Source organism: Ascidia mentula, chromosome 7, assembly GCF_947561715.1.
Source record: "Ascidia mentula chromosome 7, kaAscMent1.1, whole genome shotgun sequence".
NCBI classification, from domain to species: Eukaryota; Metazoa; Chordata; class Ascidiacea; order Phlebobranchia; family Ascidiidae; genus Ascidia; species Ascidia mentula.
This window is the reverse complement of record NC_138572.1, coordinates 2,284,476-2,309,611: the sequence shown is the minus strand read 5'-3', so window position 1 is coordinate 2,309,611 and position 25,136 is coordinate 2,284,476. Positions and strand designations below refer to the sequence as shown.

Sequence of the window (25,136 nt, the reverse complement as noted above, 5' to 3'; positions counted from 1 at the left end):
TGCATGTGTGTGCAGGTTTCCATAGCTGGGCAACCATCTGGTGTCGAGAGCGCAAGAGAGAAAATTCGAGTAAGTCTTAGACCCCAGCGTAACCTGTCAAACTTGCGCTAGAATTCGAAATGGTTTTAACAAGAACCTATATTTATTAGATTTCTTCAATATACACCTTGTCAATCTTAAATCTGTAACTTTTAGTAAATGCTGGTGCACTGTTTTGGACAGACTCGCTTTTTTGGGAAACTTGATTTGCACGAGCTTTCGCGAGCTTAATCACGCGTCATCAACATAATTATTAGATCACGTTTCCATGTTTATATTTGCAATATCTCTTTGAATAACCGTTTTCCTTTAAATAAGGCTCGCCAGAAATTATACTTTAACAGGATGAAGCATTACAGTGAAAAATATTTTATGTCCTGCAGTCGTTGTTTTTTTTAAATTTAACACCTGTACAACAATTCGTGTATTTTGCCCAGGTGCTTCTTCCTATCGTTGTGACGTTCGACTTGGCCATCTCAGGCGCAATTCCCGATCCCAATTCGGCGCCAATACAGCACGTGGTGCAGATGTACAATATTAGTGTACAGTTCAAACAGAGGGCTAAGACTTATTACACAACAACTTGTACCATTCGTGGATCCAATGACAACGTTTCCGGACTAGTGGTGAGAATGGCTAAAATCTATGTTTGATTTAGTGTCTGGGGTTCGGGGCGAATATTTAGGCTGACGAAAAGCTGTTGGTCTTATTGAACGTTCAAATACAACAAACTGCACTGTACAACATGTTACCTCTGGGCAATAAAGACTTCGTTTATTAGACATTTGTTTTTTGTGCAGGAGGGTACACTGAAACTGATGCAGCATCTCACTGGTGGTTCTGTGGTACGTATTTCTCTATGTGACTGCAAGTTTACGCAAGCAAAGGAATAAAATTTACCCTTTTTTTATAAAATACTAACGGTGTTAAAACAAGTCTATAGAAAAACAAGTAATAAACATGCATAGCTTTATATGGAAACAGAACTATAAGCATGGGCTTAAATTTGTAGGAGCACAACCTTCCCACAATAAATTAGGCTTGTATTTGCCAGACCGAGACAGTCTTTTATAAATATTCGCTTTTTTATGTTAAACATGCGCGTAACGCCCTTTCCGAAGCGCGATCGAGCGAAATGACGCGTTACATTCGCTCTGTGTTCAAACCGAACTTGACATGCAAAGCTTTCCGTATGCCACCCCGCGCTGATAGATGGATCTGTTTACGGCTGTTCGAAAAATACAGATATATGTGTAAAGCGGTTTGTAAGAGAAGCTGTGTTCGCTTCTGGCATAAACACTGATTAATTAAGCGATTTAGATGTACAATCGTTCTTACACAAGCAAAACGTCACGCACCTGCATTATGTTAGTAAAGAATTGTCTGAGTAATGTGCCTAACTGTATCCCTTTATTAGCAATTGTGTCATCGATTCTGAGCGATTTTTGATATTTTTACTGTTTTTTATTGCGTCATTTAGTTGCACGTGACGTCACAAATGGAGGTGGCTCCCCAGCAGCATTCGTACATGCTTGGACGGAATGCAGCCAATGTGAAGTACATAATGCAAAGGACGGGAGCTCAGGTATAATACTGTGCTGTATATTGGTGTTGTATAAATGTCAAAATTAAGTCACTGCGTAATACTAACTACACTCGTGTGGCTTGTAATTAAGCGCATTTTTCAAATAAAAATAGTTGTTACTTTGCCTGTAATTTGGTAAAATTTGTGTTTTTCGTAAAGCCAGAACAATTGTTCAGCGTCATGCCAGAGGTGTGTTTATTACTACTAAATTTCGGGATTTTAAACACAGAATAATTTCTTGATACCGGTATCGTTTTGGGTGGGAATTTCTCACAAACAGAAATGTTGAAAGTTGAGCGCGCGGAAGCTGAAAGTGATAAACAACTATCGCGTTATATTTGTCTTGTAAAAAACACATCATCACATCATCCCTTTATCTGTAAGCTTGCTTCCGAAATGTTCATTTTTTTAATTTTATTGTGCTGTGGCAAAGCAAATGGCAGAATATTTGCTATTATATAAAACCAATACGAAGACTGACTGAATATTATTTGCGTGAATTGCGCCACTGGTTTGCGTTGGTAGCCCGTTCATGGTCACAAGGTCAATTTTGTATTACGTCAGGGTAATTGTATCCAATTTTACTCAAAGGAAAGGGTGATTTTTGTCTGCGTCTCAAGTGGCTTTCGGCGCCCAGTTAGTGTCTGTAGTACGTAGTTTACCGCAATATCACGATCCTCTAATATCAGTGTCTCTGTCAAACGCTCTAAGTAGATGTTTTGAGCATATTGGAAGTGACAAGGGTCATTTTAGCCGCACATAAATTTGAATCTAACTCCACGTAGCCTCGTTCGCTAATGTGCTAAACTGTAATTACAGAGATTGGTATGCGTGGAATTCTGTGTTGTTTCTCTGGTTTGTCGTGTGGCAGTGTCCGTTTCCACTGTCTTATAATTGTAAATTTGGGTTTGAAAGGCCCGTGAAAAACGTGCAACCACGTTAAACATAAGAGAAGAAATCCTGTTGCGTGTTTCGCATTTTTGCCCGTTTTTTTTATGTTGATTGTCTTTTTTTGCGACGGTTAAGTGCCTATAATTGCGTAGTTGCCCAATCAAATGAAAAGAAATTCCCACATGTTTGAAAGCCACCACCACCACTCACCCCAAAATGAAAGCATAATGAATTTACAATAGTAACTCTTGGTGTATAATATTATTAAACGTGCCGTATCAGTCTTTATATGTATACAAACTAAATTCTCTTGATTAGGCACTCTTTTGTAAAAGACTGACTTTTGTATTACAAAAATTACACCAGCTTTCGCGAGTTCCCCTCGCTTCATCAGGTGTAAATGCACCTGACGAAGGTGGTGTATAATAGTAACTCTTGGTTTACGCCCACACGCCGACAATTGAACAACTCAGTCAAGAGGTTGTTACAACTTTTCCATCGCATTACCTGTCATACGTCATAGACTAACGCTGATTGTCGGCTATTGGTTGGAAGGCCCCATAATCGACGCATTTAAAAGGGTATTTCCTTGATGTAGTTCGTTTCCAGTTTTGTGACGACCTTTAGTAACCAAGGGGTTGCAAATATTTACTACCAACCTGGTCGGGTTGTGGCAAAGTAGTTAAATACAGAAAAACAGTCGTTTTTGCTCAGCTTAATGTTGTTGGTTTCCTTGCAACAGCGGGAAAGAAAGACATACTGTTATGAAACGCTCGGTGGCCACCGCAATGTTTGAATTAAAACTGAGCAATCGTACACTAAAGAAATGTTATCTCTATTGCGCAATACTTCACGAACTTGACAATGCCAGCTTGGTGCGAACCAATGCACACATAGAAATGCTCATACATCTCGATGACAAGCGGTTAAACTCATGTTTGAGCTTCCATACACACTCAAGCTTCTGTTTCAACAGATCAAATTCCCGGATCCAAACGCTCTCCCTAAGAAAAGTACGATATACGTGAACGGACCAGTGGAATCTGTTGTCATGGCAAGACAACGTTTGATGGTAGGCTGCGTATGTTAACAATATAAGTGCCCTTGTAAATTGATCTTCAACAGCAAATCACTGTTTGGCCAAACTCTGATTTGAATTGTGTGGTTTATGCACAAAATAAAACCCATTCCAATGTCTTCACACTGAATTTTTCTCGAATAAAAACGTTGGAACCCAATGCAAGCACGGCCAATGTATCTTAACCACTCAGTACCTTTCCTATGCAGGGTTGCTTACCTCTAGTTCTTATGTTCGATATGAAACAAGAAGAGAATCAAAGTGCTTCGGACGAAGCAGCCAAGAACAGCCAACTTATGGAGTCCCTTGATGTTTTTATAAGCATTAAGCTCAAGCCTAAGCAGCCAAGCAAGGTAAGAGTGTTCAGTCTTAACCGTTATTACAATTGTTGAAGGAACTAATTTTGTTTAAAGCTTACGACCAATGCCTCACAATAAGTATTTTGTTTTTGGATAAGTATCAGTAATTTTACATCTGTTGTTCAGTATACACCGAAAGGTTTTGTTAGCAACATTGGGCTTTGATGTATATTTCCATATGTAGCCTACTTCCCAGAAGCAAAATATACCCTTAATATGTTTTAACTATATGGCAATCTAACATTCGAGTCCAACCACTGCACGCATGTTAAAGTTAGACCCTTGCATGAACCCAGATTACAGACTAACAGCGTGCGATAATTTCAAGTTGTTTCTCTTAATGTCACAACTGTTCATCCGTTTTAAAGCATCCTGACCATTCTGGTTCATTGATTACGTATCGTTTTTTTTATTCACGCGATTATGTCTCACATTGAATTTTGATAAAACTACTTGACGCTTAATGTAATAAAATGAGATTTCCGGGGTTCCGCGATGATCATATTATTTACGCAGCCATTGAATTTCAATCTTCCCATGACTCATTCAAAACTACTACCCCGACCCCACGAGCCTTAAAACACCGCCACGGCTAAGCAACAATTCCCACAGAACCAAGGCTGTGTTTACCCGAACTCCAATGCCCCTGTAAAGGCTAAGGAACCCCATTTAGCCCAATTTATGGATCCCGGTGTCTGTATACCCGACCAACTATGCGACATGGATGATTGAAAGGGCGCAAAATGGCCAATCTGGGCAAATTGTGGCTTTCGACCGGCGAGGTTGACTGGGTAAATTCAATTACTATTCTCCTCTGGGGTCCACGTTTACCCGCTAAGGTCCGGGAGCACCCTTGTTTGTGATTTGACCCTCCTTTGCATTGTGTGAAATGGGGCGGTTTGAAAGTTAATTTTGGCGTATTTTTTGTCACGATCAGAACTGTGTGAGGATATAGGGTTTGTTTGAAACCTCTAAAAAACACCTATGCATATGGAAATCACTATCCTGCAGAACAAAAAAACAAACACAATTTTAACCAAAAATCAATTTTCCAGTCGGTGATCGTGAAGAGCGTGGAGAGGAATATCTACAACATGTTTGAGGCGCGACGCCAACTTCTCAAGTTAAACACGACAGGCCTCAAAACTCCGCCTCCCCCCGCCTCGCCACCACCCCTAACACTGACCTCTAACGGCGGGGTCACCAATGTAGCACCGATCATCCGACTTACACACGCTCCGTCGCCGACGCCTCTCAAACCTCCTTATTTTAGTAAGTTCAGTTCTTTCAGAATGCTTCTTTTTAAAATACATTTATTAATCATTATTATGCAAATGAAGAGACTGGCCCATACTATTGTTAACATTGTCATATTTTATATGAAAAAACGTTTCGGCAAGGATGCCATCATCAGTTCAAAAAGTTCTTGCCGAAACGTTTTTTCATCTGAATCATGTCAACGTTGACTGTTTTTAACCAAGAGTGAGATAATTAAATCCAGTTATTTTGCTGTTATGGGCCGTTTTCAAACTGTAAGAGTCTCTTTATAAACTCTGATATAATAATTTGACTTAATAAACGTAATTGATAAAGGGAACAATAACCAATGCACTAGAATAAAAGCTGTAAACGATGCACTCTATAAAGCCGTACAATAGGAACACAATATATTTCTTGGCAGATTAAAAGGATTATTCAGTTATTGGTAACACTTTTAAACCGAAATTTTTTAGTTCTTTTCAAATGGTGACCAAATTTATCAAGACTCTTTAAACGCTAAAAATCGTTTTTGTTTTCAGGTATTGTTCAGCCTAACGGGGTTGCAATCGGACCCATTTCTAGATCGGCTACACCGAACAGTTGGACACACAGCCCTATGCCCAGTCCATCGCAAAGCCCTTATCCGATGACACAGCAGGTATTCAAATTCTTGTAGCTAATATTTGGCTGGTTTTACCCATTGGCAACTTAACGTATTTGTGATCAGCATAAAAACTTTGATCATTAAAAATGCTGGAAGTTTTTTTACGACAAGCACAAATAAAGTCGAAACAGTAGCTGGTATGTGGGCACATGGAAGTTCAATGCGTTGAAGTAGTTAACTGTGCTGTTTTGTTCATATTTCCGGCCAGTGAAGGTGCTTACAAACATATACAGTCTCAAAGAGCGCAGTAATGTTTCATGCAATGGCAAGATTGGCAGGATCGCCCCAATGCGCAGGTCCTCACTTGGCGATCACAGTTATCGTATCGAGATCAAATCCGACTTGATTTTTCAAATCTCGCTCCAACTAGTCAGGAAAAAGTGCCTGATCCAGCTAGGCAGCAATCCCTAGGCTACGCAGTCTCAAAGGCTTAGTCCAACAGATCAAGCCCAACGGTTAAACCCCGCACAATAGCCGTATATTAGCCGTATTTCGAATTACACGGATATCGTCGCCTTTATCCAAACAACCTTGTCCCGAATTCAATTCTCCTATACCTCGGCCTAGGACCAAACACATTACTGGGACTCCCCACGCTGCATGCTCCATTTCACATGTTTATGTGCCCCCTGGAGTCTGCTGCTGTCGCTGTCAAAATATATCGGCCCTAAGGAAGTAAACAACCCCAATGACTAGGGTTTTTCAGCCCCTTGCTACCCGAAAGTCTAACATTTTGGGGTTTTCCGTTTCAACGCATTGTGGTTAGGGGGCTGGAATGTATAATGTGTGGGTATACGACGTACTTAACAGTCTTGGTTCAACTTTATCACAGTAATTTGCATTTTTCACAAACCTCGAGTTTTCAAGACTGGGACGAAAACAACACAAGTTCAAAACATTTCGAATAGTAGAATGTACCAAAATGACAGATGTGGGCCCAGCAATTTAGTGTAAACTTCGTACTGCAATCACTGCTAAAACTCGGTCTATTATGAATTGGACGCAATCGAATTACAAACCTGTGATAAGTATGAACCCTTATACAATGTACACCTTTTCAATGCAATACCAACAACAATCATCAGGGAATTCTACATCCACTTGTCCATAAATAGCCTCAATACCTTTGATACGACTATTTCACGTATTAATTACACGCGACGCAAACGGAAACGCATGCTTACACGGCCGGTGTAGCGGAATTTTACGCCATGCAGATAAATGCGCGTTGTGAGCAAAACAGCTGTAGTGTCGCGACCGAGTCGGTGAAAATTTCCGTCGAATAGTTGACCACATTACAAGCCGTTATACAATACAATTTATTCTCTCATTTAATTAGAGGTGACTTTGAAAGGTGTGTGGTTGGATATGGCAGGGATGATGAAGCTGCAAGTATTATAGCTATAGATAACAAACTCTGTCCCTCTGAACATTTTAGTATTCATGGCACTTCACCTTTATACCTGCTGGTGTGCAAATAAATTATATTACCGCTGTTAAGTCGTAGAACAGTGGTTCTTAACCAGTGGAAAATTATCGGGTTGTAGGCGGGTAATTAGTCGGCTCCGAAATAAACAAAAGTAGTTGGAAGCGAGATGTTGCGATATCTTTTTGGCCAAAACAACCCGAACACAAATTCCGTTTTGCTGGGTTTCGTTTGCCCTTTAATTAGTCTTGTTTACGTAAGTCTTAAAACCGGGGATTAAACAAACTGCGCTGCGCCGGGTAAGAAACAATGAACGTACAGTTGGTGGATTCCTATTTACAAAACAACGCTGACGTTGATAAGCTGATTTATGGAGTTATTTTTGAAGCAAAAATGTGAGTCATGAAGGGGAAAATGCAAAACAATTACCGATGCATTCGGTAGCCCAGCATGTTTGTTTAGCGATCGGTTGAGAAAAAAGTAGCTTTTGAAATGGTGTCCTTATGAGCAGAAGAAGTAAGCGATATTTGGGTTGGCGATTCCAGCTTATACATTTGTTTAATATAAGGTATTTAACTGGGGGTCCATGGACTCCAGGGTGTCAACAACGTCATATCGAGGGGTCCACAGAGGACGTTGCCAGACAATATTACTTTCTGCGATAAAGTTCATTTGTTGGGGCCACAACCAAAAACGAGATCTTTTTTAAGTTTTTTTCAAGTTCACAAAGTAAAAACTTAGTCAGGGGGACCACGAACCCAAACGAATCGATTAACTGTGGTTCAATCGGTCAAAGCCTATTACATTTTTAAACATATTTTTTAGGCTACCGTAGCGGCTATTCACGCCCAGCAGCAGCAACAACAGATGTTGATGCAGCTTAATGCCCAGGCAGCAGCCATCGCTTCCGCCAATGCCAGTAGAGCGAGCAGCATGGCTGGTTCCCCTCCAGGCTCACAACAAAAACCGGATCAGGAAGATGAGCCTTCTGTTTTGCAGGTAAATTTTCTGTTGTAGTTCTTTTTGTGGGACGCTTTGAAACCGAAAATTTCTAGGCATGCTGCAAACGACTGTAATCGTAACTAAACTTAAAGAGCGCAGTAATTATGTATTTACGTTTTTGAAACTAATCAAAAAACTGACCAAAACATTTTAATCGATTTTATGAGAATTTCAAAGCTTTTGGCGTAACTAATTGATGCTCGCTCCCTATACCCCAGGTCACACAACAGTTCATCGAGAGTAACGCCCGCGCCCGCCAACAACAGCACGAATTCGCTGCGGAGACGTGGGAAGGCCCCGAAAACGGAAGTCCTCCTTCTGGCTCGAAACTATATCCTGGCGCTCAGGATGAATTGAGAATCCCGAGCAACGTATTAAGCATTAAGCGACAAGTCATGGAGGTCCAGAATCGAAATTCCGGCAACATTTCCGCCGGCAACTCGTTCAATAATGGCACATCGGGCAAGGGACTTCCCCACCGCCATAGTATGAGCAATCTGCCTTTGAACAAGCGTGAAGACCCCATGGTAAGCGTACAGAGTATTAGAGTCAACTACACACTGTCTGTTGTGTTAAAAATAGTCATGCCGTTTGTTTCCCAGGGTTTTATATACATTTCAAATTTTTGATACTTCCTTATCCTTAGTCATGACTATTGTGTACATAAACACGCTAGTTCCAACGCAGAAGAAGATGAGTGCCAGTGTAAATCTCTATTAGAATGTACGGTACACCTCGTATCTGCAATATAAACAACCCTTATTAGGCGCCTGAATCACAACGTGCGTAACAGCCAACCAAAACGGGGGAATTTCGATTTAAAAGTGGACAATTTTGTGTTTACGATACACCGCAGTTGAACGTTAATACAACAGCCAGAAAAGCAACGCACTAGTTCAGGTCTCGATAATCCCAATGATTCACCTTCAAATAGTTACCCGCCTGGAGCAAAAAAACACGTGCATCGCTGACGTTTTATAACAAACTGGTCGTGGTTGAAACTTCTTGCACAACATTAAACACGGATATCTTCGCAGATTCAGAGGCATTCTCTCGCCGAAGGAATGGAGGTTGCCAACAAAGTGTTCCTGCAAGCTCCAAACGGCTCGAGGAACCGTAAGCACTTATTTTACGTCATAATCTTTTAAATTGTTACGTCATACCGACGTTAATTTTCACGGCGATACAGTTGATATCGTCGTTTACTTAACCACGTAGCTAATATCGGTGCCTGCTGTCGCCAACAAGCGTTTAGTAAGACCTTTATTATTCATAGGTGTTACCATGACGACGCCACCGGGTAGCGACCGTAATTCACCTATGTCTGTTCTATCTGAACGTATGAGTGAAGTAAGGATTCCGTCGCCGGAAGGAGGTTGGTACAACTACAGCTACCAGCAATTTTAGGGCTGATTTTTACGTATTATTTATAATAGTTCGTTGCTTCGTCAACTGTTAACGGGAGCGCTTATCCAAAATTACTCACTAAGAGTTTGACGAAAAGCGCCAGGGTGTTTTTTTACGGAAATCTTACGGAAATATTGGTTCCGCCATAACGGCATTGTCCGTTTCTGAGCTGCATTTATTACTTTTGAAGGGCGACACTTACTAACAGCTGTCGTTATCAATTTTCATTTTCAAACAAAGCAGTCATTTCAACATTCTTTACCATATAGCAAGACAAACAAATAGCGATTTTGTTCCAATAAAACAACCTACATCGATGCAGGTTCGAAAATGCTGTCCATGCACAAGAGCCCGTCGTCTTCTGCATCTTCCACTGATCTCCACGCAGCCTTCCGCCATCTACAAAACTCGCCTAACCGCGGCGCTTACCTCCACCCAGACCGCGCCAAGGAGCAGAGAGTTGTTCCCATGCCCGAGAGTATGAAGAACTCCTTAATGTGAGTCATCGGCTTTGCTTGTTGGCATTGAGCACTTTTGAATGTAGATTTTGGCCATGAGAATATGCGTACAAGCCGTAGACGTAGATTTGGTTACAGAAAACGTTATAAGAGTTGCTTGCCGCGACTTGGACGTCTATGAGATTACGCGCTTTTGTCATATTTGCGGTGTGTCGTTTCAAGTCACCTTGTAATTTTTGGATAAATAGCAAAACAGAAGATAGTTATGGTGTAGGAAGCATGTTCTTTGTAATGATTTAAAACTATTTCGGCCAAACCGCTGTGTTTCTATTACTAAATTACCTGTTGAGCCCTATGACAACCAAGTTTACAGACCGGTAATTCGCATGTTTTGGTGAATTTCCAGTCCCCAAGAAGTCAACAGCGAGGCAGAACTGCGGGAATGGAGCGAGTATTTAGCTCAGCAAGATCCGGGGCATCCCCCACCGCCAGGATTCGAGAATTTTCCAAAGTCCGCACACTCGCCATTGGTGAGTATTTTGCTGTTGTACCTTCTGGGTAATTTACCGCGCAAACTACGCAATGGGGGCATATTGCCTCGTGAAAAATACATTTTTTGATAACATTACGTATGAACTTTGGGCATCTCTTTTCGAAATTCTGATCTTCAAAACCAGTGGGTCTCAAACTTGTGCGTTGTTTTAAGTTTCTGAACCGCGTAAGAATGTAAACAATGGTAATTGGAGTTTCTTGGGTAATGCAAGCAAACAACAAGCCAAGCCAGCTGCTGCGACTGAAAAATGTAAACATAGGAACAAATAGTACTTTATGTTTGCCATGTTGAAAGTATACTACGTCGCTCGCAAAAAAGTTTGAGAAAAACTGTTGTAAATCGTATTAACATCATGTTTTTCTGTAGACCGAAAGCGAATACGAGAATTGGCGTCAGAAAGCTTACCAAGCTATGAGGAATCAACCCGTGGCGTCAGAGGTTCGAACCCCGACAGCAACCTGGTCCGGTCTCTACTTTTCAAGGTCTATGCCCGCCCGGGAACTTACTAAACTTGTCGAAAAGGACAAATATCGTCAGCAGCTTGCCACCACTTATGAGGTTGGTGTCTGGTTTGGTCGCATCAGAAGACAAATGTGTAATTAGTGCAGATGACAAATTGTTTGGTTTCTTGACATATTTGCATGTATTTTTTTATTGTAACGATGAATTTTGCAGTTACTAGCTTTGGTAGTTGCTTTAATTTGGACTATGGGTATCTGTTCTCAAACATGTTTAGCACAAAAGTGTCCTAAAAAGGCAAGCATCCTGCCTTTGCAGCAAAATATACGTTTCAGAACACCTGAAATCCAATTCCCGACAGCCTGGTACGAACAAGGGGATTATCCCTTTTCCCTATTTATATAGATTGTGTACTGCCGGCCAACACCAAATATTTACTAATTACCACAGGGGGAAGACGCGGCGCGTTACGAAGAAGGGGAAGTACCCGAGGTGAACCACCTAGCGATGAGTCAGAACGTGATCAACTCAACACGAGGTGGTTCTGCCCTTTCTTCGTGGAGGGAAAGACAGAATTTATCCCACAGTCTTCATTCCAAGGTTGGAGATCTCGGCGATTCGATCCCAAAGAGGAGACAGCATTCGACATGTGCGTAGAACGAGATCGAACGTTTTTTTGGAGATATATGTATTACGTGTGTGTGATCCGTCGCCACACAATTTGCTGTCATAGGTTCACTGTATCAAAATACAAGAGGGGCGGCCCTTAAAAATTATGTTTTCAAATTTTCCAGTAATTTTGATGAAGCGTTATGTTCGCCGAAAAAAATCTCTTTCTTTACCGAAAAGCGTTTTTTTTACTAAAGATTTGATTAATGAAAACAAATTTTCAAGTGAAAGTTTAAATTTAGTGTTTTTTATTTGGAGCCACTTTTGACGGGAGCATCAGTTTGTCCCACAGCGAAAAAAACTTTTCTGGAAAAATACCTGTTCATGCGTGACCAATATTTTGTTAACTTTGTCTCTCACTAAATACTGCTCGAAAAATCCAATCATAACCTGCTTTTAAATCGCAGTCGACCCGTACTCGAACGACTACAGAAACCGGAACCTCCCGACGCCCCCACATCCCAATGACGAGCCCAGCCCCCCTCTCCAGTACAGAGAACCGGAAGTGACGCACCGCCCCAATCCAACTGCCTCTGATCCGTCGATGAAGTTGATGCAAAATGCGGAGATTAAGAATCAGCCACTGGAGGCCGCTCTGTCCCTTTTAACTGACAACCATCTGGGAGGCCCGAATTGCGTTGAACTGAAAGATTTACTGAAATACTTGAATTTGGATAAATACAACGACGTGTTTGTAGCTCAAGAGGTAAGGAATGAAAAATAAAGTCACCAACAACTTTCCAATAGCGTTTTGGCCACTTCGAAAACCAACCGCGGAACTGATAGGTTAAGTAGCATCCAGTATTATGGAGTTTAAATCAAGACTCTAAAATCAATGTAAACGGTGTGTTTCCATGTTATGAATTCGTCCAATTGACACTCGAATCAATGGTTTATAGTCGTCGCTTTTTTATAGTATGTTTAACTTTTAATCTCTTCAACATAAACAAACGCTTCTTTCATATTATTGATGATGAGCACAGCAGAGTTCAAAACGTTTGCTAATAATAGCATATTAGCTGTGGATTGTTTTCATTTGCTGTTACTTTCCATTTAGTTAGACGCCTTCCTTGCAAACTATACACGTTAGGTCGGATGTAGTTACGACTTTGTCTTTATGTTAAATAGGTGGACTTGCAAACATTCCTCACACTAACGGAGCCTGATCTTAAGGAGCTTGGGATTACAACTTTTGGGCCCCGAAGAAAGATTCTAATGGCTATTGAAGGTAAGTAATTGCCTCGGCCGTAATATCTACGACTCATGTAACATCAGAGAGGTCTATTGCAATAATTCTTAGGGTTTGAAGGGATATGTTACAAAATATCTCGGTTTGTTAATGTAGGTCTATGGTGGATAATGTACCTGACGTCACAGCACTGTTAAAGCGCTCTAGAAATAAGACACACTAGCAAGTCCAAGGCAGCAACCAATTACTCATGCCTTTTTAACGCAGAACTGAAAAAGAATCGCAACCTTCTTTATGGCAACGCTTTGAACGCGGCCCCTGGCGCTCCAACCCTGGCTCGCAACCAATCCCTTCATGCGCCGGGTTCTCCCAACATCTTGCGTCCACCGGGTAACAACCTCCTGGGCGGATTCCTTGACGGCGATGTTGGCGGGGAACCCCCAAATGTAGGCCGTTCGCGTGTTAGGGAGAACCCCTCGCACGGCACTCTATCGTCGAGTCGCTTGTTGAGCAGCGCGAGCAAGAGCGGCCGTTGGTAGGAATCTTGGGAATTCTCCCGCAGTTGGGGAAAATGAGGATGCCCGAGGCAAAAAACGGTAAAAGTTTTAAAGCACTTTCAGATTGAGATCGTGTCTTTGTTTGTCGCCGAATGCTACTGCTCCTGTGCTGTGCTTTGAATCGTGTAGTCGCTATATAACAGGGAAGGTACACACTCACACGCCTAGTTTTAACCCCAATCGTGCTTTGCCTAACTACGTTATTTACCTTGTTTCGTTTTGTTTGTGCGAGGTACGAGGTAATGGGGGCATTTTTGTTGGGCGAAACACTGCCCTGCTTGATTGCATTTTGGACCAAAATCGCTTGGTTTCGCTTTACAAAGATTGAAAAATATTTGTGAAACACTGTTCTGGTAAACGGGATGCAAGTTTTCATCGCACAGTTTACAGCCTATCGGCATTCGCCACGCGGGAGACAATCCGACTTTAGCCACACTTGCACAAAACACACACGCTTATTGCTTGACCTTTACCTAAAGTAGCCCCATTTTCGTACGGTTCTAGCCTTGCTTCTCAATTTCTTTTAGCGTGTTGCATTAGTGAGTATTGCGCTTGGTTTAAAGTACATTGTGCATCGTGCAGGCAATCGTGTTTCTCTTTTACACAATCTAACGTGTTTTATTTCCCTTGTTTTGTTTCGCATTCCGGTTTCGAAGTTGCCAAAGATTTCCTTTCTGTACGGCCCTCAAGCCAACAGCGCCTATCTGCAATTGATGTGCATTTTAGTATTACATTGGGAGTCGCCGCGGTGTTTCCCATAAAAGTTTTAAGTAGAAATGCGGCGCTGCGGATTGGTTTCAGAAATTTCTTCTGTATTGCATAAAATCTCTGCGTGCTATACAATACAAGGTTTTGCGCTGTAACATATCCATCTAACCTCCGTGTTAAAAAATTTGCACTAACACAAAACCTTTTTCTCTCACATTGCGTACCGACAAACTTATAACGGAGAGCAATGTATGAATTCCAGGCCTTATTCAAGTGAACGGCCAAGTAAGCACTGTATATAATTCCACCGGTACGAACCTTGTAAATAATGTTTCCTTTCCAACTTTCTCTGTCAAGTTCAATCGACGAATCTATACTCTTTCTACAAAGTGCTTCTTTGTCGTCTTTTCGGTTACTATTCGCTTAGAGTTGCGTCTTTTTCTGCGTTCAAATTGGTGATTCCCAAACATCGTTTTCTATTTATTGCTGTTTTATTAAAATCGTTGATGCACAAGTGTTTGATGCTGCGCAGGGCATTAAGTTTAATAGAAAGATGTTAAAAGACAGCCTCCACAGATTTTAGAACCACGTCAACAAAGCAACAACATTCGCGATTTGTGCAAAACGTCGTTAGTATTTATCAAATAAACATCTGGAATGGAAATAAATCGTAATAGTATTGCACCATAGGACCAACGCTCGAACCGTTCCAACATGACCTTAAACTTGGACAGTTAAGAATGAATACAAATACGGACAAGTGCTTGAAAGAGGTTGCTAGAAATTAGGTTTATATTTTTTCATTTCGACCATGATTAAATGCATGTTGACCAGTTCGGATTTGGCCGGCACCGACTTAAAGGGAGACTGAGTAAATAGTTTTTGAAACCGGTGATAGTACTGGATCAAACTGGTAAACGCCGCCTGAAAGACAAAATGCAAAAGCTCACTTTAACGATTTAACAATTTGATTTCCAGCCAAGGTTCCATTTGTAACCTTTAAAGGTGCCAAGAGCTCTTCTTTTACATTCACTCTAGTAATTTTTTTTACTGTGCGGTTTACCTGTAGTGTATAATGCCATATCCACGGCACCGTTTTGTTTGTTATTACAAAAACCCAGTCTTGATATGTATTTCTATGTTAAGTTACATAATAACATATAAATATATATCGTGATGTGGTGCGCGATCGACAGTCTGCCAGGGGACCTTGGTTCGAACTGATCCAAATTAGCTTAGTATTCTGTATGCACAACCCTGAATCATACAAAAACTTGGTTGGTCGGTATTGGATGACATAACTTAAACGTTTGCTAACAATGACGATCGGTGGTTTATGGTAATAGCATAACTAGAATGGGGAAATTAACATTTTAACTAGGCTTAAAAACTTACCCGGACCCGAAGCGGTGCATATGCGTTGGTATTAGGTTAAATGTGCGATACTATAACGTAATATGAACAATGTTTGTTTTAATCACCTGAACAATGGTGCTGCCCACTTTGAAGTTGGTGAAGGAACGCGTCACTTCTCGGCTTATTAAGTCCACACTTGTGCGCCACCCTGCGGCAAACCCCTGAACCAAGGGCGCCACCTTCTGTTCATAAACGCGCAACTTGTCGGTCTGCCCGGATTCGATCACGTTCTGGAACAACCATAGAAGTTTTCGGTACTGGAAACGCTTTTGATTTTTGGTTGAGTGAAAACTTACGACATATTGAAAATCAAGACGCCTTCCCATATTTGCCAAAACGACTTTAAAAGAACATGATTACTTGAAAAGCCAACAAGTTTAGCTACAAACCCCCCCCAAAATGAAAAGTTGCTGGTAAACGTTTTGGAATAAATTAACCGTCCTTTTTTCAAGTGACAAGTTTTCGCCATCTCGTGTCAACATTTCTGTTTAATGCCAGTTTACAGGAAAATTATTCTCCATCGAGACCAGAGTTTTACCTCGCAGTCTTTGACAAAAGCCATCATTCCACCAAAGTGAGGGGCAAGAATTTCGTCGACATATTCCTGGGTTCGACTGTTCAACAACTGTTGGAAACTGTCAGATTCTTTCGACTCTTCCGCCGTCCGTTCCTGGGACAGTTAATTTTTGCGAATTATACAAAACAAAAGACATTTGCAAAAAGAGTCATATTAATTATCGAGAGCTGCAGACTGGGTGTACACACTGTTTCGACCTGTAAGGTGTCATTAGTGCAGCTGTTACCTGTGGCACTGCGCTTGCAGGTCGAAACAGTTTGTACACCAAGTCTGCATCTCCCAAAGAATAAAAAATAATTTCCAAAAAGTTCGGACCTAGTTCACCGCAAGAAACAAGACATTATAAATAACATAGGAAATCTGAACAGAATTCGTTTGCAATAAGTATAAAGCTCCTTGATGAACAGTTAAAGAAACAGCCCTATAGAGAGGGCTTACCATAAGGACAGACAGCATCATGTCATAGTTGTTGATGAGAAAAACAAGTTGGTCTTTGCGTTCACGAAAGCAAGCGGCGAGTCGCAGGATGAAGTTTTGAACCTGAAAAGTTGAGCATCGTCGTTTTTAAATGTTTAAACAACAAATATGGGTTGACGGCACTAATGATTTAGTTTTTGCTTTGATTTAGTGATTCCACCTTGTCCGTACGGATGCACTTAGTTTGGTGCCTAACGAAAACAGATGTCTTTGCCTTTGCAGTTTGATGCAGTTCCTGTGAGCAACTACAGCCTTTCGCACAAGTGACGGTCAGGTGTGAGGTAACCACAATTTAAAATAAACGCACAATACACCATTTTTTACCTCTGATTGTAGTTCCCCAAGCACTTGTTCGACCTGTGGGCTGGGGAGGTTTTCATTGATCCTCACTATGGCAGCACTGAACTCCGCATATCGCCGAGTAATCTATTCGCAATTCAACGTTTACCAGACTAAATGGATGTAGAGTTGGTTTATTTTGATAGAAGTAATCTTGACTCAATTTATAATTAAAAATATCGGTTCTATTCGTTTAAACAACGCATAAACCTATGCAACGATATTCTCCAATGTAAAAAGGTACATGAAAATCGAATTAAAACGTAAAAAGTTAACGACTATAACGTTATAAAAAAAACAGACAAAAGCTTTACATAGTGAGGTCGAACGTCAATGGAGGCAAGATGATTAACGTTGCAATCCACAACACTTCTGATGTGCATCCTCACAATTTGCTCAAATCTCGGCCACAAAATTGCATTCACAGTATCCCAGTATCGATTCAACACAGTCACTTCCCGATCATGCATTATCACCTTTACACAGAAAAAACAATTACAACAACTGTCAGAAAAACAATATTCTGTCAATAATGGCCATGAGTGAACATTTGTATCAAGGTTTCTTAACCCAGTGAGTCATACACCATCAATAATATATAGCACTACATCACATTAAAAATGTTTTTGTTTTTTTACCTTAAATTTGTTGACAATGTGAATACATATGAAAAGAGCAATGCTATCATAGGAGTCTGAACATATTGTGTCCACATGTTTCTGCAATAAGAAAACAAATTACAACAATGTTTTTTTTTAATTCTGAATTCTGACTGTATGCTCAACTCATAAAAATCTGTATGTACACACCAAGACAAGAGCGAGCGTTTTCCCCAAAACAGCATTGAACAGATCTTTTGCGTTCGACGGAGTGAACATGAAGAAATCACATATAAAAAGATATTCTCTGCAACTCACATCCAGTAAGGAGTACTGTTGACTCCTGAACAAACTCTCAAATGAGTACTGTAAGAAAAAGAGTAAATGTACTGGAAATCAAGTGAAACATAAACTATCATGTTAAAAATTTAAACCAATGATTAGCCTTTGACATGAAACTTTAATTCACAGGAAAAATAATTTACATCAAGAAACAAAACAAATGTTTGTGACAAATAAAACCAAGTCATAAATTCAACCATGTCACAAATTTTTACTTTGGTGTCATTTTTCTGTGCAGCATGGGGAACAATAACCGGGGCTTCCAAGCCCTCTTTTAATATCTCGTCTCTTTTGCCAATGGTGAAAACGGAAGATCTGTTCCGCATCGCTGGTCGTGAGGAAGAGAAAAAACCTCTTTTGGATGAGTCTTCCACAGCCATGAGATCATCCCTTCCAGCTGCATCATCAAACTGCCAAAAACACATGTGATCAGAAACAAACGCCATGCAACAGGGAGAAGGCTGTATTCTCACATGAAGTTTCATGATTCTATTGAGATAACTCTTGAAGTATGAAAAGTACACTTTGCTTAGTGTGTCGACATATTCGTCTTTCACTTCATTGGCAACTTGACGCTCGTTCGATAACAGGAATTCGTAGAAAAACCTTGCACACAGAAGATATTAGGAATTTCAATGATTACATAATATCTTTTGCCATGAGATATTGTTGCATTCCACATAAGTTTATAAATAACACTGTTATTTATAGTTTTTATACCTATTATTTAGCATGGCATTCTGTCCCAGTTGATAGTTGCTAAGAGGTTTGCGAAATGAGGCAATCTTGTGGAGCATAAAGTCACGAATTTTGCCTACAGCCTAAAAAGTGAAGATTTACAATTCAATTGACATCAAATTCCTTTTGTAACTAAACTAAATAAAATAACCAAAAACCTTGTATTTCAGTTTTTCAACTACATCCTGGACATCTTGGCATGCTGCTGTTTCGTTATAGGCATGTTGTTTCACAAAATTTATTTTGTGGTTAAGCTCATGAAGCTGCTCCAAAAACACTCGTTCCGTGACTGGGGATTCTAGAATGGTTCTAGATACAAAGTAAAACATCATAGGCAGTGAACTTCACACAACTTTGTGTTTTCACTTACGATATCATTACTTCAGGAACAACCATTTCATCGACTAGTTGGCTCAATTCACTTTTGACTGATTGACGATTCTTCAGTTTTACGTTCATTGCCACCGATTGCTCCTGAAGACATTGTATCTCGGAACTGATGCTGCTGAGATCGTGTTGGAACCCATGCAACATTCCTTCCATTCTCTACAACAAGAACACAACAAAATCCTGTCATATTTTTGAAAAAAACATGTTAGCTAAAGTAAATTGTAGTCAACATCGAATGTGCATGCAATTAAATTTTTTATTTCAATGGACTTAAACACAAACCTCCAAAACTTGATCACATTCCCCTATTTGTGTGTGGAGCTGAGATATGTTTCCACTTTCAGCGATGTCTAAATAATAGCACAAGATTTCACCATAAAAAATATGATTTTAATTAGTTAGGATATCAGGTCTATACTCACAATCCTGTATAGATCCATTTTCAACCTGTGATAAATCTTTTTCGATTTGCTTCGCATACTGTCTCAAATCAACACCCTAAACATTTTTAAACAACAAAAAAACAGCAATAATATTTGCTGGGATTACAGAAGAATTTAAGATAATTTTTTTTATTTTAAATCATAAAAAAGTCATACAGATTCAAGTGCCTCCTTGACTAAGTCATCTTCCAAATTCTCCTGGATGTGTTCTACAAAAACACAAAAATGTGCATGTGAAATATGTAAATGTTGATTGTGTAAAAGGTGTAAGGACTAGCCAACGTTTTGCATTCCAATATGGACATAACACATAATGTGGTGGAGCACTGAGGCTGATATAATTGCAAAAAATATTGCTTTCAATCTTACAGTATTTATATGTATTACGTACTTATATCTCCAATGTACTTGTCTTACCGTCCACGTTGTCCAATACATAGTCGTCCGATGTTAAGTCCAAGTTGTCTAAATTTACAGCAAGATCCATTGCGCCGAATAACAACAAACACGAAAATAGGAGGAATTGTGTAAATTTTTACATTAACTTGAACAACAAGAGTTAGTTGTATTTGGCAAATGTCAATCAATTATTTAATCATGCGTAACGATATTCTAAACAATATTGTGTACCGATTTCTATGGAATTGGCCGAAAAAAATTTTTCTGGGCCTCACAATTCATAGAAAAAAGTTAGGAAATTTCTGCTGCACTAAAGAGAGAGTAATAAAAATGCATAATCCTTCAATTTAAATATGTACACAAGTTTTAACACCAGTCACAATGAAACTTGTTTGGGCCCATTATGCTTTGAAAATCCTCAGAAAGATCAACATAGCCTAAATCCTCGTCTTTTGTAGTCCCTTTTTAGTTTTTACTGAATATAGAATCTCAAGTATTTTGCATGAATAAGCCATATTTTGTAAGTACGATATAAATCTATTGGGTATGTTATCGGACATTCACTCCAGTATTAAAATTAAACTACGTCTGAAGGTGTGTTTTTGGTCCCAATAAAAAATGGATTTTTATTTACCCATAAATTGTGCTACAAGAAAAGCGCGAAAGTTCTGCACAATTGCCTAAAAATAAAAGCAACATAAACTCACTTAATCTCAACCAAAAAGAACGCAATAGGATTTTAGGCACAATGTAAGAATGAGTAGCAACTGCAATGCGGAAAAGGTGTTTAAACAGTAAAAATCATCAACAACCGTAACCAATGGCATGAGAAGACTTAAAATGATACCATGTTATATTTGGAGGTTTTAATTACAAAGAAGACTTTTTTCCAACAACAAAAAAGGACTAAATATCAGTGCAGATGATTTTTTTCACATCAATTACAATTAAAAAGGAGTTCAATCAGCAATAGTCTATTTTGAAATGCTTGTAGAGCACCAATTATACTGTCAGAAAAGCTAAAATCAAAAGTCAAACGGTAGGGCTACCACCTTTACACTTTAAACTTGGCCAAAAATATCTCTGAAATGCACTTTTATTTGACATACACTTGGTTGGCTACTTTGTTGTATTGGGCATTGCAGCAGCAGAGTTACTTTGTTGGGGCATCGCTTTTAACCTTGGGCTTGATTGATCTTCCATATATAGAGTCAAGACCAAGACCTAAAAGGCAAGAGTATTTGTGTTATGTTTGTTAACGGAAATATGTATTTATTGTAAGATCCATCGGATGCTGCCTGTCCAAATTCTTTCCTTGGGCATCTTCTCAGTTAAATATCTTTATTTCACAGTTAAAACAAGCACCTATATGGATATTTAGAAATTTGATTACCTGTGAAGACAAGAAAAGTGCTCAACCATTGTCTTTGACTCATTGGGTTTTGAAAGAGTATAACGGAAAATAGGACAGTAAAAAACTTGCGTGTAGTTGTGATCACCGAACATGTTAAAGGACCAAATTCAACCACCTGTAAACAAGGATATCAAGAGTAACCATACATAACAATTCACATGTACCAAATATATATAGTTGTGCCATAGCAAAACAATGTGTTTGGATATATCAATAATCATGATTTACCTGCAAAATAGTTGTATATATGTGTTTGTTTTATTGTGAATACAGGAAATTAAATTATAACAAACAAACTGGCTTTGTCAATCCTTTGAATAGGGCTTATCAACATAAACTTCTACAGTACAGTGCATATTTTATCCAGTCCCAAGTAGATTGGAAAGCTAATCAAACAAAGCATGTGGAAAAACTCACTGTGAGGAAAATATAATGTTGACCAAATGCTGAGGTAAGGCTAAAGAGAAGTAGATACCACAAAACTACTGGATGCATCATGATAAATCGGAAAAACCCAATTCCTTGCCCGGAAACCACAAGACCTACAAAGCAATTTAAGGAGTACATTTTTCTTAATATTTTAGTTATGCACACCACAAGCGACACATACCTGTTCCGAGAATGATACAGGAATAAAAGTTAATGTTATACATCATATGGTGATGATTTGTGGAATGTTTGGCCCGCATTCTTTCTTGAGTGACACCAGTGAATCCATCCAATGAGAGGGACAGAAGCTGAAAAATAAATGTTTGTCTGTTTGCTACATTTTGATTCATGAAAAAGTATTGCAGGATCCCGAAATATATTTACATTTTGTGTTGTGAAACAATTAATGCACACAAAAAATGTTGACTGGCTATTTTATTGGTGCAGCAGCTAAAGGTGATGTGACTTGAAAATAAAAAAAGTATGTTTTGTAACAACAAATTTAAAAAGCAGGCGGAAATGTTGAATAAAAAACCCATCAGAAAACAATGCACGCAAAAACAATGAACTACTGCCTTAATAAAAAAAAAAATCAGTTTGTTCACGCAATCTACGTTCACCGAATAAACATACAATTAATTTTCTATTAGACCTACCAGAAGAAATTCCCCCAACCCAATTGTAAACAAATGTTCACTGCTGTCTACAGCTTTGCTGTCCTTGTAAATAAAACCAGCAACTCCACATACGATCATCAGAACAAAAAGATATTTCACCACTGGGTAGCGCTTGTGTGCAAATATCACACCCAGGATCATAACGGGAATAGGCTTACATGCTTTACCGATCACCTGCATTAGTAAAAGGGATTTAAAACTTCAAGCAAGTCCAGCTGGCAAGGCAACAAACTTCATAATTGTTTTGAATTAAAAGTTCACAAAAAAATTAAAAAAAATGGATATATTTTTACTCATAGTTAGTATTTTGGATGAACCAACCTGTTTTGGATAGCTGACATATAATAGTGCATGGTTACTAGCAACCATAGCACCCATATAACAAATTGAACACATCACATATAACATCTTCGGTGTTTTGTCAGGGTCTGGTTTGGTATACGACATAACTACAATCACAGAAGGCATTAATATCAAGCAGGCGCAACAATTTTAAGTATGACTTTTTACAGTTTATTTAAACATTCACTTACTTGTTTTTGAAAACAAGGCATTAAATACGCACTGGACAAACACAAGTGCTTGAGCATAGGTGAATTGATCTCCCCCATATTCCCCCCTTAATCTAAAAAAAAAACATAGTAAAACTTATACTGAGAATTTTAAAACTTATAATGAAACATAACAATTTTAAAATTATCAAACCTCTTCATTTAATAAACTGACATTCATCATAAACGATGTAGTTGCAATTATGTTTGCGGATTACCAATATAATTTAGAGGATATATCAAAACATTTTTAACAATCTGGACTATACTAAGTTAAATTGTATATATACGAATGGTGGTATTTTAACTATGCTTGTTTAATTTTCCTGTGATCTGAATAAAGGAAACTTCAACAATCTTGTGAATTCCAGTAAGGGATTTTGTAAACAATGAAACTCACAATTTCTCTTGAGCAATTCCAAAAAATAAGTAACAGAAAAATATGCCACAAAAGCATGTGACCAGTTGTTTGGTTTGGTTATATTGTATTTTGTGCGAAGACATATTTGACAAGATTGCTCCTATTTTACAGGATTTTTATTCATAAAATCTGCATCCTTTTAAGTGGAGACACGAAATTATTTTTACCTAAACTGTCATCAAAAAACAAAAAATTAAGAAACCAAAATAATGTTACAGCACCATTTCTAACAACCAACGAATTCACAAAGCTGAAAACTACATCTTATTCTTGATTACTACAGTTCGTTCCCCCAAGAACAAAAAAGCCACATGTACATTTGACGTCACATACGGCCACCGAAGCAGAACGGCGACACGCCCACATGAGCAAACAAGCAGAGCGTGTCATGACGTGTAGAGTGGCTCGTTAAATACCATCCAAATCATCTATTGTAGTCCACCAGCGTGTAATTGAACAATATTCGACACACCAAGTCTAAAAAGTAGAACTTACAAATGTTCTTGGATGATTCCATAAAGCAAGTAGAAAAAAAATATTCCAACGGCGTACGTTATCAGCTGTTTAAACTGGTTCTGTCTTGACATCGCTCTGCAACCTAATAGTCCTGAAGCGACCTGAATGGCGTCACAGTCAATGATTTCAGCCGTTTGCTGATAATTGTGATGCTCTGGATCCGGACCCACGTCCAAAATTTCGTACTTTACTTCTCCATTGCCTGATGTAGCGGAAGTATCCTGTCCTAGCCCTAGTTCCTCTGTGTTGGCAGTCATAACGTAGTATATTTACTCTAACCCAAAACGACGCCCGTCAGCGTCAACGCACACACAAGTATGTGCTGAAATCCGCCCGCGGCCAAGTACTAATTTTCAGTACAGTCAACGCGCCAATTTCAAAGTACAAACAAAGAAGTAAGTTCGATTTCAGTCAATTCAAGTTAATAAGCCTGGCTGCTGTAATTTCCACGTCATCGGCCAAGCTACTTTAATTCAAGCAGCCATTCGTTCGTTAACACTACTTTCTTCGAGCAAGCTCAGTCAAGTGTAACAGACCTACCCATTTCGAAGGCGGTAATCCTAGCAATGAAAAACATATATATTCCACTCCCCTTTCTACATAGAAAAGCAGGCTTTTCAATTTTTTATTGAAAGCGGATAAAGTTGTTTAAATGCTGTGAGAATAATGGGACATAACTGGTTTCCGCTCTCACAGTCCTTGCGGAGAGGGAAATAGAAAATACATACAAACAACGCTCAATGTAATGTTTGCCCGAAGAAAATACCCACAGCATCTGGTTTTTTCACATAATCATGTCACATCTAAATGCTGAACTGATTCTAGTTGAAATGCACAGGCTGTAACAATGAGGCCTTTAATATTCGGTTCAAAAGCTGCTTTATGTCGTTTCGCTGCTGAAAAACTCAGCTATACTATTGTAATCTGGACTACAAATATTCGTATGTCTGCCACAGAGCAGCTAAGTTTTTCAATTGGTCATCTCTCTTAGCGTCTCGTCATTGTGCGTCGGTCGGCCTTCTTTTATTTTTAGTTTCCCGTTATCACGATGCATGCAGCGTGACGCTTGGATTCAATTGTCGTGAAGCATTTTTACGTGGGTTA

The 25,136-nt window shown here is 39.3% G+C and overlaps 3 protein-coding genes across 4 annotated transcripts in view; 1 reads left to right on the top strand and 2 right to left on the bottom strand.

Moving 5' to 3' along the window:
- LOC145909227 (protein bicaudal C homolog 1-like) overlaps window positions 1-14,792 on the top strand; it is a 30,214-nt gene extending 15,422 nt beyond the window's left edge. Inside the window, exons 6-24 of the mRNA XM_082996557.1 lie at window positions 16-69; window positions 477-665; window positions 840-884; window positions 1,520-1,624; window positions 3,492-3,587; window positions 3,803-3,946; window positions 5,008-5,224; window positions 5,752-5,870; window positions 8,128-8,301; window positions 8,523-8,831; window positions 9,342-9,420; window positions 9,581-9,679; window positions 10,034-10,208; window positions 10,576-10,699; window positions 11,089-11,280; window positions 11,632-11,830; window positions 12,258-12,556; window positions 12,979-13,078; window positions 13,307-14,792. Of these exons, the coding sequence (XP_082852683.1) occupies window positions 16-69; window positions 477-665; window positions 840-884; window positions 1,520-1,624; window positions 3,492-3,587; window positions 3,803-3,946; window positions 5,008-5,224; window positions 5,752-5,870; window positions 8,128-8,301; window positions 8,523-8,831; window positions 9,342-9,420; window positions 9,581-9,679; window positions 10,034-10,208; window positions 10,576-10,699; window positions 11,089-11,280; window positions 11,632-11,830; window positions 12,258-12,556; window positions 12,979-13,078; window positions 13,307-13,578 (2,991 nt within the window). The 3' untranslated portion in view covers window positions 13,579-14,792. The remainder of the gene's footprint in view (window positions 1-15; window positions 70-476; window positions 666-839; window positions 885-1,519; window positions 1,625-3,491; window positions 3,588-3,802; window positions 3,947-5,007; window positions 5,225-5,751; window positions 5,871-8,127; window positions 8,302-8,522; window positions 8,832-9,341; window positions 9,421-9,580; window positions 9,680-10,033; window positions 10,209-10,575; window positions 10,700-11,088; window positions 11,281-11,631; window positions 11,831-12,257; window positions 12,557-12,978; window positions 13,079-13,306) is intronic.
- Window positions 14,793-14,988: 196 nt separating this feature from the next.
- LOC145909228 (vacuolar protein sorting-associated protein 52 homolog) lies at window positions 14,989-20,187 on the bottom strand. Its single transcript, XM_082996558.1, has 17 exons — window positions 20,043-20,187; window positions 19,782-19,834; window positions 19,605-19,680; window positions 19,465-19,532; window positions 19,163-19,338; window positions 18,951-19,101; window positions 18,775-18,875; window positions 18,528-18,660; window positions 18,270-18,464; window positions 17,923-18,078; window positions 17,752-17,832; window positions 17,428-17,589; window positions 17,099-17,200; window positions 16,736-16,837; window positions 16,259-16,390; window positions 15,786-15,950; window positions 14,989-15,228 (listed from the first exon to the last, which is right to left on the bottom strand). The coding sequence occupies exons 1-17, from the start codon at window positions 20,110-20,112 to the stop codon at window positions 15,082-15,084; spliced, it is 2,070 nt and encodes a 689-aa protein (XP_082852684.1). The 5' UTR covers window positions 20,113-20,187; the 3' UTR covers window positions 14,989-15,081.
- A 442-nt stretch (window positions 20,188-20,629) lies between these two features.
- On the bottom strand, window positions 20,630-24,818 carry LOC145908184 (solute carrier family 35 member B1-like). Of its 2 annotated transcripts, none has more exons than XM_082995395.1 (8): window positions 24,012-24,818; window positions 23,078-23,169; window positions 22,866-22,993; window positions 22,524-22,718; window positions 22,049-22,175; window positions 21,856-21,980; window positions 21,418-21,553; window positions 20,630-21,248 (listed from the first exon to the last, which is right to left on the bottom strand). In XM_082995395.1, exons 1-8 carry the CDS (start codon window positions 24,287-24,289, stop codon window positions 21,178-21,180), a joined length of 1,152 nt encoding a protein of 383 aa, XP_082851521.1. In that variant the 5' UTR covers window positions 24,290-24,818; the 3' UTR covers window positions 20,630-21,177. The 2 variants fall into 2 exon arrangements, with proteins under 2 accessions (XP_082851521.1, XP_082851522.1); XM_082995396.1 differs by lacking the exon at window positions 24,012-24,818 and adding an exon at window positions 23,496-23,981.
- Window positions 24,819-25,136: the final 318 nt, after the last annotated feature.

Excerpts from the sequence above, each read along its gene's own strand:
- LOC145909228 (XM_082996558.1), bottom strand. The coding sequence starts at position 20,112 with ATGGATCTTGCTGTAAATTTAGACAACTTGGACTTAACATCGGACGAC. Across the intron at positions 19,339-19,464 it reads AATGTGATCAAGTTTTGGAG|AGAATGGAAGGAATGTTGCA; the intron begins GTTTGTGTTTAA and ends TTCTTGTTGTAG. Across the intron at positions 16,838-17,098 it reads TTGGGGAACTACAATCAGAG|GTTCAAAACTTCATCCTGCG; the intron begins GTAAAAAATGGT and ends TCAACTTTTCAG.
- LOC145908184 (XM_082995395.1), bottom strand. The coding sequence starts at position 24,289 with ATGACTGCCAACACAGAGGAACTAGGGCTAGGACAGGATACTTCCGCT. Across the intron at positions 22,994-23,077 it reads TGCCTTGTTTTCAAAAACAA|TTATGTCGTATACCAAACCA; the intron begins GTAAGTGAATGT and ends CTGTGATTGTAG. Across the intron at positions 22,719-22,865 it reads ATGTCAGCTATCCAAAACAG|GTGATCGGTAAAGCATGTAA; the intron begins GTTGGTTCATCC and ends TTACTAATGCAG.